Raw genomic sequence first — 20,560 nt, 5'->3', positions numbered from 1 at the left:
AAGGGCTCCTCCCGGCCGGAGGCTCCCTCCTGCGCGGGCCGGGGGCGGACAGGTCAGGGGGGGGCGGGCGTGGCGAAGGGCGCCCCGCGGACGAGGGGGCCGGGGGGCCGGGGGGCTGGGGGGGCGGCGGTGGCTGGGCCCCTGCCTGCCTGCCTGCCTGCCTGCCGTCGCGGCGCTTCCTGGCTGCGCGGGCGGCGGTGTTGACTGTGCGGGCCGGCGGCGGCGGAGGGGAAGCCCGGCCCAGGCGGCCGATTGTTCTCGCCGCCGCCGCCGCCTAATCAGATCCCGGCCGCGCCGCAGCCCCACCATGCCGAGCCCCGGGCGGCCAGCTGGCCCCCCGCCCAAAGGCCCGCGCCCTCCCCGTCGGAGCCCCGCCCGCCCGCCCGCCGGCCACGGACGCCCCGGGCAGGCAGGCAGCCGCCGGCCCCCGCCGTCCGGGCCTGGGGGACCCCCGGGGGCCCCTCCTGTCCTGAGCGCGCGCGGGGGGCGGGGCGGGGCTGGTGCCGCCTCCCTGGCTGGCGGCAGGTGAGGGGTGGGGGTGGGTCGGGCGGCCCCTCCCCTCCCCTCCCCTCCTTTTCTCCGCGGGCGGCTCGGCGGGGCCGGGCAGTGGCCGCCGGGCGGGCAGAGGCGCGGGGCGCGGGGCTCGTGGGGCGTCGGGGCGGCGCACCTGCCGGCGGTGCGCATGGCGTGGGCGCGGGAGCCATGAGGGCGTCGGGGCGGCGCGGGCTGCTGCTGGCGGTGGCGGGGCTGGCGGCGCTGGTGGCGGCGTGGGCGCCGTCGGCGGGCGGCTGCGGGCCGGGGCGGGTGGTGGGCAGCCGCCGCCGGCCGCCGCGCAAGCTGGTGCCGCTGGCCTACAAGCAGTTCAGCCCCAACGTGCCCGAGAAGACGCTGGGCGCCAGCGGGCGCTACGAGGGCAAGGTGGCCCGCGCCGCCGAGCGCTTCCAGGAGCTCACCCCCAACTACAACCCCGACATCATCTTCAAGGACGAGGAGAACACCGGCGCCGACCGACTCATGACCCAGGTACCCGCCCGCCCCCCGCCACGGGGGGGGGGAGGAGGGCAGCCCTCGGCCCGACGGCCCGGCTCACGGGGCCGGCCGGCCGGGCCAAGACCCCCCACCACCCCCCACCCCCCGCGCGCGCCTGGGGTCTCCTTCTGGCCCGCAGTCGCGGCCTGTTTTGCGGGCGGGGAGTTGCGGGCGCGCGGGGGCCGCACCGTCCGGGCGGCGCTCGGCTTCCCCGCACGCGTTGGGGGATCGCCTCCCCACTCGGCAAGGCTCGTCGGCTTTGCGGTCTTCACGGCTTTTGCCCGGCCTTCGGGTTCCTTCCAGCGGTGTGGCGGGATCCGGGCCTCTCCCCCCGGGCACACCCAGCCGGGACAGCGAATTGGGGCCATTTCCCCTGTCCTCGCACCGAGGGAGCAGGGCGGCGCTGCCAAGGAGGAGGTGCGCCCTGGCCCGCCGCGGCTCTTCGGGCGCCCCCCCCTCCCTTTACCCAGTAGAGGTGGTGGTTACCGGGACTTGCCGGTGGGATTCTCCCCTGCTGCAGGGCGCAGTCTATCGAGTGAGTCTGGGTTCAAAGAGGTGCTGAAGGAGGGCAGAGCATCTCGCTGCTACTACTCAGGATACTCCATGCTGTTTGTGCCTGCCTGCAAGGGAACAAGGGCGGGCACGGGGCTCCCTGGCCACTTCTTTGCTCCCCCATTAGACTGTGTGTGTCAAGTACCAATTGCCATCAAGTCGCAGCTGACTTATGGTGACCCCAGAAATGGGGTTTTCAAGGCAAGAGACTAGCAGAGGTGGTTTGCCAGGGCCTTCCTCTGCACAGCAACCCTGGTCTTCCTTGGCAGTCTCCCAACCAAATACTAACCAGGGCTGACCCTGCTTAACTTCTGAGAACTGACGAGATCAGGCTATAGCATGCTGCCTCCCCCCACCACCCCCCATTTACACTGTAGCCTGAGATCAGGCTATACCATTCTGCCTCCCCCCACCCACCCCATTTACACTGTTTCCCTAAAAACTTTCAGGTGAAGCAGCACGTCCCCTTTCTCCCTTGCAGGTTAATATTTTGCACTTTCTCCTCACCCTCCTGACTTTTTCCGTCTAAACTCTGGCCACTGGAGGATTGACTCCACCAAGACCTCAGTTTTGGCTCTTGCACAACAAAGGAGGGCTAGCAGCTAATTTTGACTGAGAGTAAGTGAACTGAAGACTCTATCCGAACAGTGCAATCCTATGCAAAGATACTTTGTTCTAAACCCTTTAAATGCAATGAGTTAGACTGGACTTTATAGGATTACACTGTTAATCTGGAACAGTTATAGGAAGCAAAGTAGCACTCTATTTTAACATGTAGATAAGGTGCTTTTGTGGGTGCCGGTCCAGGTATGGCACCCTTCATTCTGGCTGTTTGATCTGCAAGAAAAGCCAGATCCTATATATCACCCCCTAAACTCAGCAGTATTATCACAAAACTGCAGAACTGGGAGATATCTTCAGTGATCTGGTCTGAGTGGTCTACTTTAACAGAAACAGGATCCTTGTGGACAACAAATGTGGGGTGTGTGTGTGTAAAATCAAGATTCTTACGATCCCTTAAGGCAAATTAATTGTGTTGAGTTCTACACTTGCTGAAGACCTTAAGAAATGCTCTGCTGGATCAGGTCAGTGTACCTAATCCAGAATTGGTTCTTTTAGGTTATCCGGGCTGTGTGACCGTGGTCTTGGTATTTTCTTTCCTGACATTTTGCCAGCAGCTGTGGCAGGCATCTTCAGAGGAATAACACTGAAGGACAGTGTCTCTGAAGGACAGAGACACTGTCCTTCAGTGTTACTCCTCTGAAGATGCCTGCCACAGCTGCTGGAGAAACGTTAGGAAAGAAAATACCAAGACCACGGTCACACAGCCCAGATAACCTACAAGAACCAATGAACTCTGACCGTGAAAGCCTTCGACAATATTCTAATCCAGAATTATTTGTAAGAATCCCACCAACCAGTAATTGCTGGGTAGTCCCCCAGAATTTGACCAGCAGTCTACGTGTCTACTTTCGGTCCACTTCTTGATTAGATGAAAACCATGTAAGGGGCATGGGTGGTGGCTACAACAACCAAAGGTCCTCACCTAGGTTTTTGGAACACGTAGCATGACACATGTTATGGTCTTCTGGTGATTTTTGTAACCTGTGAACCAGTACTAAAGGTGGGGGGAGTGCAGCTGAAGATCAGATTAACATAATGGAGCATCATATCCAGACAGCAGGAGGGATCAGGATGGTGCCAGGCCAGTAATGCCTTCGGGACAAGGAGTAGGCATCATGCCACAAAAAGTACCCAGCAGGCTCACATGAGCAAAGCTTGATGCCGCACCACTAAATCAGAAGCCAAAATCTTGCTTCCAGCCCGTCTGGTATTGGGGAGGAAAACCTCCTTTGCAAGCCAAAGATGCGGGTCAGCTAAATGCTTGCAGCCCTGTGTTGACTCCTTCTGGGTTCAAAGGGGTGCTTCCTCATCAGCATCCCCCAGATTACAGTCTGTAAGCAATACCTGTTCCAAAAAGTTGCTCCCTTTCTTTAGGATCTCTTTAGTGATCTCATGCCATTGATTTTTACTGTCTCATCTGATGTGGTAATTCATAAGGTGGAACATTATATCTTGGGGTGCTTGCTTCACTTAACCTGGGGTAATATTGTTGACTCAACAAAATGGACACCATGATCATGATTCTAATTTAGCCTTGGGTGGAGTTGGGGGGATATTGGTGGGCAAGGGGAGAGTTAAGTCAACAGTGCCTTCTCTTCTGATTCCCCCTTTGCAAAAGTGGTACATTATCATTACCAGGCAAACACATCTTTGGGAAATTAATGTTTGATGAGATAACAGGCTATTTGACCAGTTTGATGAAGACTGCAATCACCCTCTTGCATTTGTGATGGGGATGATTACAAAGAATGATAATAGGGTGCTCTTAACATTTTTAAAAAGTCAATGTTTATGGACAGAATCTGCCATAGAGATTGGGAATAGGAAGGGGAGGAGGGTGATAATTCTGAATAAAAGGATGGGGTCGGGTCTGGGCTATGCCCTCTCATGCTTGCTAGGCAAAGCATCCAGTCAAAACTAATTCTTCTAAATACCCATCTTCACTTCAGAATCATGCAGGTCCTTTTCACCCCATAATAATCTTTCCTTGGGAGATTATTGCTCCTGGTCACGTTTAAAGCTTCATTTTGAGATTTAAAAATAACATATCTGTAAAAGATAAAATAAAAAGTGCATATTATTGTAAGTGCCTATTTTTTTAAATAAAAATATAGCTTTAGACCAATATGCTAATAAAGAAGTTTTCCTCTGTTAAAGGTCTTCCTAAATGTGTTACATGTGCACTGAACAGTGGGTCACAGAAGGATCTTCATGGGCATTTGGCTCCAAGGTGCTAAGGTCATTGCTGGGGAGGCTTTACTCTCACCAGCCTAAATTCACACATAGACAAGTCCTTACAGGTTACCAGGCTAACTGGGAAACTCCAGCACCCTAAATTGGACCGTGAATGCCACCGCTAGCAGGCAGCCGGGTCCGACACCAGGCGAGTGTGACTCAGAATGGCCTGGCAGGTCTTGCTTCTGCCTGTGAGGAGCTCCCTGGCTAACTTGTACGCTGCTGTGTCTCTTGGTCTCCAGGAGTATTAACGGGATCTAGCAGACACTGGTGACGCCAAAAAACAAGGGAAATGGCTCTAGAGTGTGTGCATGGATTGAGTGCACACATGCTGAAGAGAACCATTCTGTAAATGAGGAACTCACCGTACTTCATTGATCTGGGGGAAATGCCAGTGTGATGCAAACAGGACACACCTGTGAGTTTATACCAGCATTTAAAGAGTAGACTTTATTGTGATTCATTATGGGATTGTAATCTGCTTGTTACTGCTTGGCAGTTTGCTGTGAAACTCTTCCCTAGAGGGAGGGATGTTTTGAGGAGCGCCCGTGTCTGCTTTGGGGCCTTGCTAGATGTGTCATGATTACTGCAAATCCAAACTTAACGCAGGGACGAGCCCCCCCCCCCCCCCGGCTGGTGAATGGAAGGAGGGAATGAAAGCCAAATCTTGACTTGAGTCTGGGCAGAGAAAGACTACCCCCTGCCCACCCCCAAAAGCCTCAAATCATCCATATTTTCTCCCAGACCCTGAGACTGTTTTATACATGATATTAAGGCAGCTTTGCTAATCAGGTCTTCTCAGAGTTCTGCTTAGCTTATGCCTAGGAAAGGCTCTCTAGGATTGCACTGTAATTTTCCTGGAGTCACTCCCCTTAATATGTCCATTGTTAATGTGGAGTAGAAAGTGAGCAAGCACTCTTTTTTAAAACAAACACAGGTTTTGTATTTGTGTGGTAGATTGGGGAGAAGCAAAAAACCAATCAAAGCTTTCTATTTGAAAATGCCCACAGTCACGTGGAGCCCATTGGGCAAAGAAGCCTGTGAGGTGAGGTCTAGCTGCTTAGCGCTGGGTCTGATCATAGTAGCCAGGTGTCCAGTTTGTGTACAGTGTGCAAGAAAACTCCTGATACGAAGCAGGAAGGCTCTTGCCTTTTTTCTGCTCTGTAAAGAGAGAGACCGTCTCCTACAGGGTCAGGTTTGGGAGGACTGGAGCGGGGGTGGGCATCATCTGAAGTTTCAGTATGGAGGTGGGGGGTCATAGTTTCATGGGAACATATCGGAATCCAGAGGCATGCTCTTTAATAGCAAGCAGTTGTCTATTTTCAGTGCATTTGTTAAGATTATTTCATTCATTTAGAGTCTAATCATAGCAATTCTATCAAAACAGGTCAAAAAGTCACCTTGATGGCGGCAGAAGGCAGTCCTGGGAGTAAGTTGCATAGAATTGAATAGGATGCTGCATAGGATTGCACTGTTAATTGTCTAAAGGTGTCACCTGGGGTAGAGAGCAAGAGAAAGACAGGAGTAATCATGTGAATTCTGGAGCATGGGAGGAGGAGGAGGTGGCTCCCAACTTGCCTAAATGGTGGCTCCCAACTTGCCTACGTGGCACCCTGGGTAAAGTGCAGGACTTGTCAGTTCTGATATCAGAGGGCTGTCTGAAGCTTGCCTTCTCTGTGCCTCAGTTTCGCCCTTCTCCCTGCAGGTCAGGGTTACGGGGAGGCTATTTGCGCAAGGTGAACACTGAGCATTGTGAAGATGTTGACACAAGCATGACTGAGATGCCCACACAGGGAACGATTCCCTCTTGTAAATTCCACAAATCTTGCCCGTTGGAGCAAAAACCTGGGATGGTTGTGACCGTTGGGGGAAGGGTGCTAGGGGACTGCAAGTTATGTCTGTCTCTCTGGTATCACCAGGGAAATGCCTGCGGGCTCCAGGAATGCAGATAAGGAGCTCTGCACCCTTCTCAGTCGGCCTGCCTGCTAGCCAGCTAGGATTATGATGCAGGTGAGTCTCCAGGAGTCTGAGGGATGGGACTGGAAGTCCAGTTCTCACGGCTGCCCTGTGAGCGTTGGGGTTGCTAACTGGTATGTTAACAGAAAGCATGTTGGGGTGAGCAAAATCAAGCCAAGGCTGGTGAGTCTGGCACATGGCTGCCTCTGAGCACCATGTCCATTGGCAAAGGACAGTGGGATGAGAACATCCACTCAGTCCCCTGAACATGGCAACCATGCAGTGTCCCCATTGCCCTGTGATCTGTATGGGTCGTGACAGCACTCCCCATTCCCCTGTTAGCCACCTAGAGCACGGGAATGGAAAACTGGGGAATAAATCTAACAAATAAATACATTCTAAATGCTCAACCAGAAGCTTGACTTCCATATTATAATCAGTTGATCAATTAATTGAGGCTGTTCCTTGGAGTGTGAGGGCAGCTGTTTCTTTGCATCTGCGCAGGGTTTGGTGTTCCTGGTTAGCCATTCTGGTCACTGTGGATCTGTGAATTACCCCCCCCCCCATGTGCAGAGTTGTTAATGTGATCCCATCAGAATCATGCTCAGTGCTACCTGCTCCCTCTAGATGATGGGGCTGCTTGAAATTGTTCCTAATGAGGGGGGGTTTTCTGTTTACATGGGCTTTGACAAAGGTGCCCCAGCTCCCACTTTCTCTCCTAGCACTGCAGGGGGTGCAGTGGGGATAATGAGACATGTCTTTGGGGCATGATGGGATACCAAGAGGCAACATCCGAGCTATTGGGGTAGGCTGCCTGCTCCTATCCTCTCCTCCTCCCCTCACCTGGTTTCTTACTGCTCTTGACTAAGTTTCATAAAGTCCAAGGGTCTACATCTCCCTGGGCAACGGGATCCCCGGCCACTGGTCCTTATCACTTCATCTTTCTCAAGAATGTCAGTCTCTGTTTGCTTGTGGTGCCTGAGCTCTGAGGTGGAGATAAGGCCCAGACATGGTTGCCTCCCCTTCCTCCCCATGGCTTCCTTTTTGTTGCTCCCTGAGCCGAGCCAAGGCCCAACATCCCTCTGCTTGTTCTCTGGGACCTAAAGCCCAGTCAGCCATAGCCCGACAAGCAGAGACTCACCCTGCAGCTTGTGTTTAGGGGTTGCTGCTCACCTTTGCTCTCTCAGCCCTGATGGGGAAAGGATTCTAGTTCCCACATTCAGTATACTCTGATGATTCTTTGCTGCACACAGTAGTCTCCTGCCTTGCTAGGAAACTAGACTTTCCAGGCATCTCAAAGCCTCCTGCCAAGGGGTGTCTGTTTTCGATGTTTCCTTCTGAACCAAAGGAAGAAGGATGGATATGTTTTGACAGCAGTGGCTAACGGGTGGATTGCGAAGTTAAAACGGCCTGAGAGCAAGTCAAGCTGAGAAGCCCGTGTGGTAATGCAAGCCAAGCACTGCAGAGGCCATTGCCCATAATGGATCCGCTGCTTCCTCTGCATGAGGAGGCAATTGGTGAGCTGACATGATTATCATCACTGACGAAGCATCTGAGTCACGTAGTCCCTGAAGTGCTAGCAAAGTTGCTGGGGCTTGGTTCTGGTGACCAGTGGCCCTCTAGGACAGAAGACCAGGAATTTTCCTGTAAGTGAAATGGGTGATCTGCTTCTGGTAGGGAGATGCTTTCAGGAGAGGACTGGCCATTTAATGTACCCAGTGAACTAGTGCTCTGGAAGGCCGCTGGTGGCGAGGAGCAAGCTGGGCCAAGTGGTCTCGGTGGTGGGAAAGCCTACTCTTCGGTCATTGTCCCTGCAGCCTGGCTCCAAGTTGAGTAGACTCTGTGGCACTGGGACCAGATGGCTCAGCTTCTTCCAGGGCATTTCCAATCTACGCCTAAATGCTTTTCTGGCCAGCACAGGAGGGAAGGGGCTGTGGCTCAGTAGTAGAGCATCTGCTTGGCATGCAGAAGGTCCCTGGTTCAATCCCTGGCATCTCCAGCTCAAAACATCAGGTGGTAGGTGATATGAAAGATCTCTGCCTGAAACCCTGGAGAGTTACTGCCCGCTTGAGTAGACAATACTGACCTTGATGGACCAAGGGTCTGATGTAGCATAAGGCAGCTTTTTATGTTCACAGAGGAGCAGGCTAGAGGCTTCCCGTGTGCCCATCCCGGGACGACAGAAGGACTCCGACACAATGGCTCCTCTAAGAGAGTGAGTGGCAGTAACCACCAGTCCTGCCCTTACATCTCTGCAGGCTAAACTTAGCATACCTTTAAACACAGGCAGTGTGCACAGTGTTGTATGAAAGAGAAGACGCATCACTGGGGTGGGGCTTCCATGCCAATGGTGTTAATGAGAGCCCTGGAGAAAACATGTGGCTGCATGCATGTGGATAGTGCAGGGCCAGGGTAGTTTTGCTGGACCCCCTCATACTTCTGATGAATGTGACTCTGATCCAAGGAGCCGTGACACCTGCCCTGCTCCCTAGTACCTCTCGGTCATGTACCCAATCTATTCATTTTAGTCATTGCCTTTCTGCCTCAGAGAGAGCCACCTGAGGCAATCTGGAGGCTCTTCATCAGGGTAACTGTGCTCTACGTGGTGGAGAAGAGAAGTGTTGTGATGTGTCAGGCCTGTGGGGAAAATCTCACTACTCTTTCCAAGTGTAAGTTTTTTGGCTGACCTTCCTCGGCCCCTTTCCCACCTCAGATGGTGCTACGGCTCAGCAAGGCCGGCACTCTCAATAGGTGTGTGTGTGTGTGTGTGTGGAGGGGCTTTCTGAGAGGGTAGGTTCCACAGTCATGATCTCTCTCTCTCTCTCTCTCTCTCTCTCCCTGTCTCTGGAACACAGCTACCTTGTACTCCCAGACCATACTGGGCTGAAGTTGAAGCCCCTGCTTTGTGTCAATTGGCTTTCCCTTTGCAGCTCCACCCTGACACCTGCTGGCTGCAGCTGGAACAAGCTGAGACGCAGATCTGTTCCAAGCTGGTCCCCAGCCACACCTGACACCCATCTTGCCCCCTTTCTTGCACACATAGATCCCAATCACCTAGGAGCTGCTTCTCCATGCCCACACACCATACCATGTCACCCAGGATCCGGCCCCTCGAGAGCTCTTATCCAGCCCGCGAGCCAGCCGAGGCAGAGACCTCGATCTGGCCTGGCAAGGAAGGGCCTGGCCCGACCAAGTGACATTCATGCCACACCTGGCCTTTGTAACAATTGAGTTTGACACCCCTGATGTAACAGATACCTGGCATAATAACCTGGTTCCTAGGCCTTGGTTAAAGAAGGAGGTGAGCTCAGACATCCTCCCTCCCTCCCTCCCTCCCTCCCTCCCGGGACACCTTTTTGCCGGGCTTCTCATTTGTCATCTCTTGTGGTTATCTTCATACAAGTGCCCATCTGTGAGGGAGACAAAGGCTGGGAAATGTGCCTGAGCTCAAAGAGGGGAATGGGGCGGGGGGCTGAGTAGTGTAAGGGTATGTGGAGGGATTCACCACCTCCGGAAGAGCCTTTTAGCATGGTATGGGGGGGGGGGTACAGAACTAGAGATTCCCACTCCCACTTAGTAGAAGAGCCCTGCAGCTGGAACAGCCCTCTGCATCACATCCAGTCCAGCCACAGGTCTTCTCCTCCTGGCTTCAGTAAGGGATGAAGTGATAAAGATGCAGTTGTGTTGTTACCTCTTCTCATCACAGCATGTCTGACGGGAACAGCAAAGCATGGTTGGGCATGGGCGTCCGTCAACTCTTGCTTCCTATGGCTGGCCATTTCTAGGGAACCAAGATCACTCTCTCTTTCTCTGTCTCTCTCATCCCATGTGAGTTGTTTGTTACCTTCTATCTTGCCTTATCTCTGAGGCCCAGAACAAACAGTGGTGTGTGCAGTCATAGAAACTGGAATCTCTCTTTCTGCTATGCCTGCCCTGTTCTGCTAGGGACAAAGGCCATTCCTGGCCCGATGACCTTTCCTCTGAATATGGGGCAGTTTCACTTCCCTCTAGGGCTGGGCTGCTTTTCTCAAGGCTGATCTTAATGTGACTGAAGGAGTGAAGGGAGGGGAGTCTGGCCTTCAGTCCTGGGAGATTCCAGGCCAGATTCCAAGGCCACACACAAGGCCCAGCAGTCTCCTAGCAGTTAGGGGCCATACTGTAGCCCATCCCACCCCCTATTCTTATAGAATGGCTGACCTTGTAGAGGTGCAGAAATGTCCATCTTGGACAAAAGCTTGCTTATTGATCTATTAAAGTTTTCAAAAGTTAAAAATAAGCTAGCATGCCATGTGAGGACTAAGACATACTGGCACTCAAGGAAGGAAGTGTGAAGAGCACCCCGCCCCCCCCCCCCGGCTCATGGGGGAAAATCAACAATAATTGGCTGCCCTTGAGTGGAGCCCCAGATCTGCTGCTTCATTCTGCCCAATGGTAGGCCTAGGGTTGCCAGGTCCCTCTTCGCCACCGGCAGGAGGTTTTGGGGGTGGAGCCTGAGGAGGGCAGGGTTTGGGGAGGGGAGGGACTTCAATGCCATAGAGTCCAATGGCCAAAGTGGCCATTTTCTCCAGGGGAACTGATCTCTATCAGCTGGAGATCAGTTGTAATAGCAGGAGATCTCCAGCTAGTATCTGGAGGTTGGCAACCCTAGATAGGTCTGGCTATGCCAGGTGTGTGTTGGGCACATGCACTCTGAGGGAAAGCTTTGGCTATCAAACACTACTGGGCCTTCAGGCATCCACAGAGCCTGTAGAACATGGAAGACGAATTACATCATGATGGGTTGTGGGTAATTGGCCCCTTCCTGTACCAGGCAAACATGAAATGGGTTCAAACAAATAATTCACCAGTGCTGTATATGGGCTATGCAACAAAAATAAATCAGCACTAAATTAAACCTCTCAATGTGTATTGTAGAACTTCAACATACTATACACATGAATAGACCCACTCTTAAAGATAAAGGTCCCCTGTGCAAGCATCGGGTCATTCCTGACCCATGGGGTGATAGCACATCCTGACCTTTACTAGGCAGACTTTGTTTTATGGGGTGGTTTGCCAGCGCCTTCCCAAGACCCACTCTTACAACAATACAAAACCGAAGAAATAAGTCCATACAAATCCTCTGCTTCCATGAACTTGAAAGACTGGCACTTCATCAAGGTCACAATGGTAACAAAGTAGAAGTCTGACTCCCGACCAGGGGAGGGAAGAAACGCACCTTCCGGAATGTGTCAGCGTTTTCACCACGTAAAACAGTGGCTTCTCCAGCTTGGTGCTTCTACTGGCAATGTTAAAAATGCCTTCTTTCTCTTTGTATCTGCTTCATTGTGTCAGCCTTCCAGAAGCTTCTCGCAGCGAAAGCGTTCATGCATGCTCTTTTGACTTGAGGAAGGCTGACACAATTGAGATACTTTGCAAAGATCACACTAAAGCATCTGAACACAGCCACTTTGCCAATGGATTTCAACGGAGGAGGATGGGGCGACCCCTTCCAGACCCCATAACTCTGGACCCCCTGACCCAATCATTACCAAGGAGAGTCCCTTCTAGCTACCCTGAAAGTTTGGGACCTCTACCTGCAAAAATTCTCCCCCAGGAGCCATGGAACGATGGTTTCAAAAAAGCCAATTTTTATCCGGCTTTTTCAGGAATGGCAAATTTGGCTTTGCCAGCCTCCTGGATTTTGTGGACTCAGTAAACCTGAACCCAAATTTTACCAAATTTGCATTTTTCTTGTATTTTTCCGGTTTGGTTTTTACCAAATCCACAGCCCTACTAGCCAATGCTGATAGGAGGAGGGCTCTCCTGGCCTCAAGGTTTCCAGAATCCCAGAGCCTGAGCTGTGACTATCTGGGTCCCCTGTTGCCCTCGCCAGGCCCTATGTTTGCCTCTGCCGTTTCCGCTTCTGATCTGCATGGAGTGTTTGCTTTGGAATGGTTCCATGACAGTTTTAGAACCAATAGCCCCAGGCTGGCATTGTCAACTATATATGATCTGAGGCTATTCCACACTCCCCTGCAACGTTAATTGTAAAGAAACAATTCCAGCTCACAACAGCTGCTATAGTTTGGTTTTCTTGCTCAACCAGATTACACCAGCAAGCAAAACAATAGTAGTGCCTAACAATGGATCGAGTTGTGTATGTAATTATAGCTGGTGTGGGCAGTGGAATTTGCTAGAGATTAAACTAAAGGCTCCCAAACAGCATGACTGCTTTTCTGCTGTGTGCTTGGCATTGCTTGAATCTTCAGTATGCTGTGTTCTTACTAAATAGATCCTTCCACCCCCATTGATTCACACCAGAGGGAATGGATTGGGATGGAGTGGAAAAACAGAAGGTAGAGCCACACAATCCCATACTGGTCAGGAGTGGCCCATTCGGGGCAGGGGCGGCAGTCCTGGCAACTGAACTTCCAGTTTGTGTTTGAGATGAGGTTAGGCTGGGTGTTTGAAATAGATAACATGGAGCAGCTTCTAGAATAAGGAGACCTTTTGTGCCTGTCATAAGGACCCAGTCATGTTCCAGTTATTTCCAAGGGTAAACTCATTCACTTTAGGAGTGAGACCTGATCTACATGTGCAGCCGAACAAGGCAGGAATGGGGTCAAAGAGTCCTGAAGTGCTAGAATGCTGTCCCACTTCACACTGCAGGTGGTGGTGGGGTTGTCTTTTTGAATGTTCCACTGCATTAAAAAAACCAACTTTTTTTCCTTAGTGTGCAATTTTCTGTTTGCTGTGCATTTTTTAAAGAAAATATGGGGGAAGCATTAAAATAGGTATGCTCTCCGTGCAGACTGAACAATCCATTCTACTGCCCCAGGATTTTACCACTGTATTCTGAGCATGAGTTGACCTGATCAGGATGCCAGCAGCCTCCAGTTGGGACCTGGAGATCCCCCCCCCCCCGAATTACAGCTCATTTCCAGACTGCAGAGATCAGCTCCCCTGAACATGGCTGCTTTCCAGGGTGGATCTATGGCATTGTACCCCACTGAGGTCCCTGCCCTCCTCAAGCTCCATCCCCAAATCCTCAGGAGTTCCCAACTTGGAGCTGGCAACCCCACCCCCACCAGTGGCCAAGGAAGACCTGTCAACACTTGCTGAGCAGCCTGGCCTACGCATGAAGTAGAATGAGGTGGCAGAGTACAGAATTAATACAGCTGGGAGCAGAGAGAAATGTGCTTCCTGATGAACACTTTTTTTCCCCTTGCGGGGAGTTTTGTTTCACGGGGAAGCATTCAAAAGAGCATCCCCCCCACCCCTGCAGTCTGAAGTGGTACTAGCTTCTTCAGGATTGTTAGATGTGTCGGCCATGCCTTTTGTTGCTGAATTGGCAAACAGCTGACTGTACTGGTGCTTAGTCAGAGGTCTTGACTCCCAGACCCAGCTCTCCTCCTAGAATCATAGAGTTGGAAGGAGCCATACAGGCCATCTAGTCCAACCCCCTGCCCAATGCAGGATCAGCCTAGAGCATCTCTGACAAGTGCTTGTCCAGCCTCTGCTTAAAGACTGCCAGTGAGGAGGAGCTCACCGCCTCCCTGGGCAGCTGATTCCACTGTTGAACAACTCTTACAGTAAAAAATGTTCCCCTAATAACCAGCTGGTTCCTTTCCTCCCTCAATTTAAACCCATTATTGCGAGTCCTATCCTCTGATGCCAACAGGAACAGCTCCCTGCCCTCCTGTAAGCCCTCCTGACAGCCCTTCAAATACGTAAAGAGAGCAATAATGTCCCTCCTCAACCTCCTCCTCTCCAAACTAAACATTCCCATCTTCCTCAGCCTTTCCTCACAGGGCTTCTTGGTCTCCAGGCCCCTGAACTGAATTTTTGAATTGAGGCCTCCAGAACTGCACACAATACTGCAGGTGCAGCCTGATCAATGCAGTGTACAGTGGAACTATAACAGCTTGTGATTTGTATGTGATGCCACTGTTGATGCACCCCGATACCACATTAGCCTATTTTGTCGCTGCATCACTCTGGCTACTTATATTTAACTTATGGTCCACTCGTACCCCAAGATCCTGTTCGCACACACTGCTGCCCAGAAGTGTATCCCCCCATCCAGTATGTGTGTCCCTCATTTCTGTTACCCACATGTAGAACTCGGCACTTACCCTTGTTGAATTGCATCCTGTTCACATCCGCCCACTTTTCCATTGTGTTCAGATCTCGTTGAATTCTCTCTCTCTCTTCCGGTGAGTTCATTGCTTCTTCCAATTTGGTATAATCTGAAAATTAAAAGAGTAGTCCCTCCACACTCTCATCCAGATCATTTATAATGCCAGAACCAAATCCTGTGGCACCCCACTGGACATCTCCCCCCATTCAGATGAAATGCCATTGACAACTACTCTTTGAGTGTGGTTCTGCAACCAGTTCCGTATCCACCCAACTATCCTAGGGTGCAGTCCACAGTCCTCTAGTTTACCCATCAGAACATCATGGAAAACTTTGTCAAAAGCCTTACTGAAATCCAGGTAAACAACATCATCAACTGCATTCCCTCCATCCAGTAAGCTGGTCACTCGATCAAAGAGGTTGGTCTGGCAGGACCTGTTGGGGACAAATCCATGCTGACTTCCCTGGGTCACCTAGTTGTCCTTCAGATGCTCGCCTATTGATCTCTTTTATATCTGCTCCAGCAGCCATCTTCCCTGGGACAGAGGTCAAACTGGCTGGCCTGTAGTTTCCTGGATCGTCTCTCCTCCCTTTTTTGAAAGCAGGGATAACGTTCGCCCTCTTCCTCCTCTCACTGTGAGGCAACGTGGTGCTGATCTCTTCCTGCTCCTTCCCCACAGCGCTGCAAGGATCGTCTCAACTCACTGGCCATCTCAGTAATGAACCAGTGGCCAGGCGTAAAGCTACGTGTGACTGAGGGCTGGGACGAAGACGGCCACCACTCTGAGGAGTCCCTGCACTACGAGGGCCGGGCTGTCGACATCACCACGTCGGACCGTGACCGCAACAAGTATGGCATGCTGGCTCGCTTGGCTGTGGAGGCTGGCTTTGACTGGGTCTACTATGAGTCCAAAGCTCACATCCACTGCTCTGTCAAATCTGGTAAGGGCTCTATTTTGGGTGGGGGGGGCGGGATGGGGGGATGTCAGCAGGATGGGGGGGAATCAGGGTTAAGAGTCTTTGGCACAGGTGGAGAGATGAAAGGCTTGGACTAATGAAAAGGTGGGGTAGGGGTTGTGAAAGATGGAAGTCATTAGCATACCCTACTTCATTGGTCATTTGTGTCACAGCAGAACATCTGTTCTGAGGCCACGCCCCACTCTTTTTGTGTATGCTTAGCAGGGACTCTGTCCTTGTGGCTTATGTGACCTTTGAGAGAAACTCTGCCTCCCCATTTATTCCAGAGCAAGTACATTGCCTGACTGCTAACATATGAGAACCTAAGCCCTGGTTTGTACACAGAGGAGAAGGACAAGAGATTACACCACTTGAGCGCAGCTGGTGGGTTTCAGCTTTGAATGTTCCTTCCCATAAAAAGCACTGAGTTTGGGCCGTAGGAACAGTGGAGGAGAGGAGGCGGCCGAGTTGCACGTTGGGATTGGTGCTGCCTGTAGCCCCCCCGTTGGCCAGAATACCACACTTTGACCGTGGCCTTTTGTTCCTATCCTTTGACCATTAGCATGACCCGCTGGTATCCTGGCCCTTTCCAGACCTACAGGGTCTCTGGCTGATGGGGAGGATGTGCCTTTGCCCAGCCTTGATCTTACAGTGCCTGGCCCAGCAGCCGAATCTCCATCTGTCTGCCTGCGACACACCAGGAGTGAACGGCGCTGGAGAAAGAGACTGTTTCAGCCAGAGAGGATCACAGTCCCCACCCCTTTGGCACTGTGGCTTGTGTTTCCTTGAACTCCCCTGGATGGAGTTGTGCTGGCTAAGTAGACAAGAGACTCTGTCAAATGGCTTCCGGCCCTTGGATTTTGGGTACCCAAAGCCTTGATATCTGCAAAGCTGCATCATGCCTACATGTGGCGGATATATTAAGGACTGAATGTTTGCACTTGGGTATGTGGCAAGTCCCTTCAAAAATGGGGCATCTTGGACTGCCAAGTGATGTCTCCAGAATACATATTTAACATATCTGCTCTAAGTTAGTTAATAGGAAGTGGCTTTCACTGGTTCATTTTTAGATGCCCGCTTTCCTAAAAAGGTATTGCAATATTTCAAAATGTGTGGCGAGAGATGCCAGATGTTGGAGAACTGGCTTGGTAGTAAATGACTGAAGGCGTACAAACTTGCAGGGAGGGTTCTGGATACTGAATGCTATGGTGGAAGCAGTGCAAAAGAGCAAAGGGAGCGCCCAACTCTGGGAGGGCCCCCCCCCCAGACGCACCCTTGTAAGAAGCCGAGAGCCGCAGTGCTTGGCAGTGATAAGTGCTTTGGGGACTGAACGCTCTGTGGGGAGGAGGAGTTCCTCCAGCATTCCCCACGAGTGGATAAGATCGATCAGCTGTACAATGGGAGGTGCTCCATGCAGAAGGAATGTCTTGGCCTGTATTAGTTGGGGAGAAGAGTGTGCTTTAAAGGACAACTCTCATGTGGATGGAAATGCTGTGTAGCCCGGGCAGCTGGCCCTGCCATAAGTATTTTATTAAATGACCTTTATTTTTGTATCAAGCATGTGTGGCCTTTTCTGTTTGTCTCTCCCCATCTCTTCTTCCACTTGGTTTATGAAAATCTTTTTTCCTTATTTTTAATGAGTAAAAGTATATTTCAAAACATTTTAAAAGTTGCCCTTTCCCCAAACCTGGGGGTGAAGGCACAATATTTATACCTAACAGATTACCCTTTTCCTGTTCCATGCAATACTAGATTATTACCACTAAAACACTGCACCTGAGAAAACAGGTCTTCTAGAAGTTGCTCAGGGTGTTTTCACATGTAAGTTACAAGGCTGACTTGCCTTGTAACTTACCAGGGAATTTCCCAATGGGCTAGAAGCAAACTGAGCCCATGTGGCCCTGCAGTCCTGGCAGCATCCAAAGGGGCCACTTGACATGAACCTGGAATTGCCACAGTAGTAGTAATAAGTGTGCGCTTGCCCATCAGGGGAGCCTATGCTCCTTGTCATGCTCTGAGCTGCATGCACCTTGGGGTACAGCCAGCTCTAGGGTTGTACATAAGCAGTAACCCAGTTTGGGCTTCAAGTGGTTTGCATAGCAAAAGGAAAGCCCTAGACTGTCTGGAATGCACACCTGATCCTACAGACTTTTTATGGCAAATTAACAGCACATCAAAAACATTCAGACATGGCACAACTGGTAGCCTGCACTCTTCTAGCATCCCATGTGAAAACTGCCTTGGTGGTTATCAATCTCTCGAGAGGGGACAGAATTTTTATGTCTCTTTGTACCTTCAGTTGTTTGTGGCTCATGAAGGGTACACAGAGTCAAGAGGCCCTCTGAGTCAACTCAGCTCCTGACTGAACCGTCCATATGTAGCCACTACAAGTGATTCTGAAACAGCATCTGCTGTCCCTTAGGATGTGTTCCTAGTCCTACTAAGCATTGGTTCAAAGCCATGCAAGTGGTCAAAGGTTTTCACATACCTTATCTCAGTAATCCAAGCAATAGCTTGGAAAGTAGGGCCAGCATTGTTATTCCTGTGGGGAGTGGCCAGCCTAAACAGATCAGTACAATGGAAACCAAAAATGGTCAATGGAGAAAACCATTCAAGTCCTTCTAAGCAAAAAAGAAAGTACACACATTTTAACTAAAGAAGCTGTGTCTGAAGAAAGCAGACTTCTACCAATATAATCCAATGGTAGCATTCAACCCGTAAATAAAGTCATATTATGACAAACATACATGGTAATCTGTTGGGTTTGGTAAACAAAATACTTTGTCACCCATCTTTGAGACAAAGCATAACTACACCTCAGACTTAGACTAGTTCAACAGTCTTGCCCTCTTCCCAGGAAACACTAGGAACTATAGTTATTTCTCTCTCTTTGGGAGAGGGGTGGATTGGCACCCTTACCAAACTACAATTACCCAAATTCTCTGGAAAAGCTATAGCAGTTCACTAAATGCCTCGACATGCAGGACCCCAACGTGCTGGTTTATACCAGATTAATGAAGGGTGTGAGCTGGGGTATGGGGCATCAAAGCTGAATTAAACAAAAAGGGGGCCCACACCAAAACCAAACAGATGATTGGTGCAAGGGAATAAAATTGAATAAATAAAGTACCTCTACATGTTTTGCAAAAGCTTCCTCAGGGGAATCTGATGAATAAAAATAAGACAAAATATTAACATATATGTCTGCATATGTTTAAAACACATTTTTAAATTACCTAAGACTGTGCTTAGAGCATAAGCTTGTGTGAAATGCATAGGGGTACTTTATTTATTACATTTTATTTCCTTGCACCAATTTTTTCTTTTTGTCTTTATCAAAGTTGAATAAACCATTCCTGTGAGCAGAGCCCTTCTGTGGAAGCTGGTACATTTTGGCTCCAGGTGCAAGATCCCTGTAGACATTATTGCTTCTACCCCAACTACCTCTTAACATGAAGTAAAGTCACAGTTGTATTCCTGATGACTCAGTTGGCTTTCCTTCAAGTGAAGTATCTCTCTAGAAGCAACATTTGTGTTGTGTATATGTGTAACTCCTCTTGAAATTTCTGAAATTCTGCCATTTGAAGACAGAGCCATGTGAGTAACCAATCCCATTTGTTTTTATGCGTGCCAGTGGTCCTTTGAGAAACGGATAGACTCCTGTAGCCATTCGGGAGGAACCTACATACCCCTGTAGCCCTTCTCCAGCGTTCCTTTTGGCATCATCTTAGTAACAGGGCTTGTCTCTCTGTCTCTCTTGGTCTAGAGCACTCAGCAGCAGCAAAGACAGGCGGGTGTTTCCCAGCCCGGGCACTGGCAACTCTAGAGAATGGGACCAAGATTCCCCTGTGGGCACTGAAGCCTGGGCAGCAGATCCAAGCCATGGATGAGCGAGGCCATCTCATATACAGTGACTTCGTGACATTTCTGGACAAGGCACCCTTGACGCACACTGCTTTCCACATCATCGAGACACAGGATCCGCCCCGTCGCCTCGCTCTCACAGCAGCGCATCTCCTTTTTGTAGGGGAAAATGCCACGGCACCCATGAAGGCTGTTTTTGCCAGCCAAGTGCGCCCGGGTCAATATGTGCTGGCCGCAGAGGGGGCTGAGCTGCGGCCAGCCAGAGTGTCGGCTGTTTCGGAGCAGGTGGACACTGGGGCATATGCTCCCCTCACCAGCCATGGGACGGTGGTGGTGGATGACGTGGCGGCCTCCTGCTTCGCACTGGTGCAAGAGCAGCGCTTGGCACAGCTGGCCTTCTGGCCCCTTCGACTCTTTCACAGCCTGGCAGGCAGCCACCGGACCCAGCCGGAAGGTGTTCACTGGTACTCCGCACTGCTCTATCGTCTGGGCCGGGCGTTCCTGGCTTCAGACAGCTTCCACCCAATGGCCACAGCACAGTTTGACAGCTGAGCTGATATGGCAGAGGGAAAAGGCCCAAGTCACCTTCCATGGCTCTAGGAGGCGCTGTAGGGTAGCCAGAATCCAGATTGTGGGGGAAGGTGGGGCACAGGACCCATCCACTGGTTCCCCATGACCTTCTCCAAGAACAAGGGCTGAAGGGAGATGTTGGCTCCTCCTTTGTTTCCAAAGAGCCTTTCTCGGCTACGGAAGGAGGGGCGCCTAAGGCTGAGCTCATATGCTGCTATTTTGGTCCAAGAGTCTCCAATACAAAGTTGCGGGGGGCTAACCAGGTGGATGTGGGAAGCAAGGGGAGGCCCTGAAGCTTGGGATTGATGATTGAATGAAGGGCAGGAAATCCTGCACCCCACCAGGCAGACTGAGAAAGTGGGGAGGTTTATGAGTGATCTGATACAGCAGGGCAGCTGCAAGGAGACAGTTGGGAGGGGCCTGGAGTCTTATGAAGCTGTGAGGGAGGGGCACGTCCTAGATAAACCACAAAAGCACTTGCCCTCAGGAGTCCCGCCTCTCTCTAGGCACTGCCTTGTTGTGCTCAGTGGCATCATCCACAGTAGCCATAAGGACAGTAGTATGGGGAGGATGTGGGGGGAACTCCATTCGGAATGATGGGCAGGGCAGTCACTTCCAGCGGCCAATCAGCTGGGCTTGTGGGCAGGAGGAG

The 20,560-nt window shown here is 51.1% G+C and overlaps 1 protein-coding gene across 1 annotated transcript in view; it reads left to right on the top strand.

Moving 5' to 3' along the window:
* Window positions 1–19,890, top strand: part of LOC130479655 (indian hedgehog protein-like) — a 291,094-nt gene extending 271,204 nt beyond the window's left edge. Inside the window, exons 5-6 of the mRNA XM_056852048.1 lie at window positions 15,198–15,459; window positions 19,241–19,890. Coding sequence (XP_056708026.1) covers window positions 15,198–15,459; window positions 19,241–19,890 — 912 coding nt within the window. The remainder of the gene's footprint in view (window positions 1–15,197; window positions 15,460–19,240) is intronic.
* Window positions 19,891–20,560: the final 670 nt, after the last annotated feature.

The sequence above is a fragment of the Euleptes europaea genome, chromosome 6 (assembly GCF_029931775.1).
Source record: "Euleptes europaea isolate rEulEur1 chromosome 6, rEulEur1.hap1, whole genome shotgun sequence".
Lineage (NCBI taxonomy): Eukaryota > Metazoa > Chordata > Lepidosauria > Squamata > Sphaerodactylidae > Euleptes > Euleptes europaea.
Note: the sequence above shows the minus strand (reverse complement) of the source record. Positions and strands in the feature narration are given on the sequence as shown.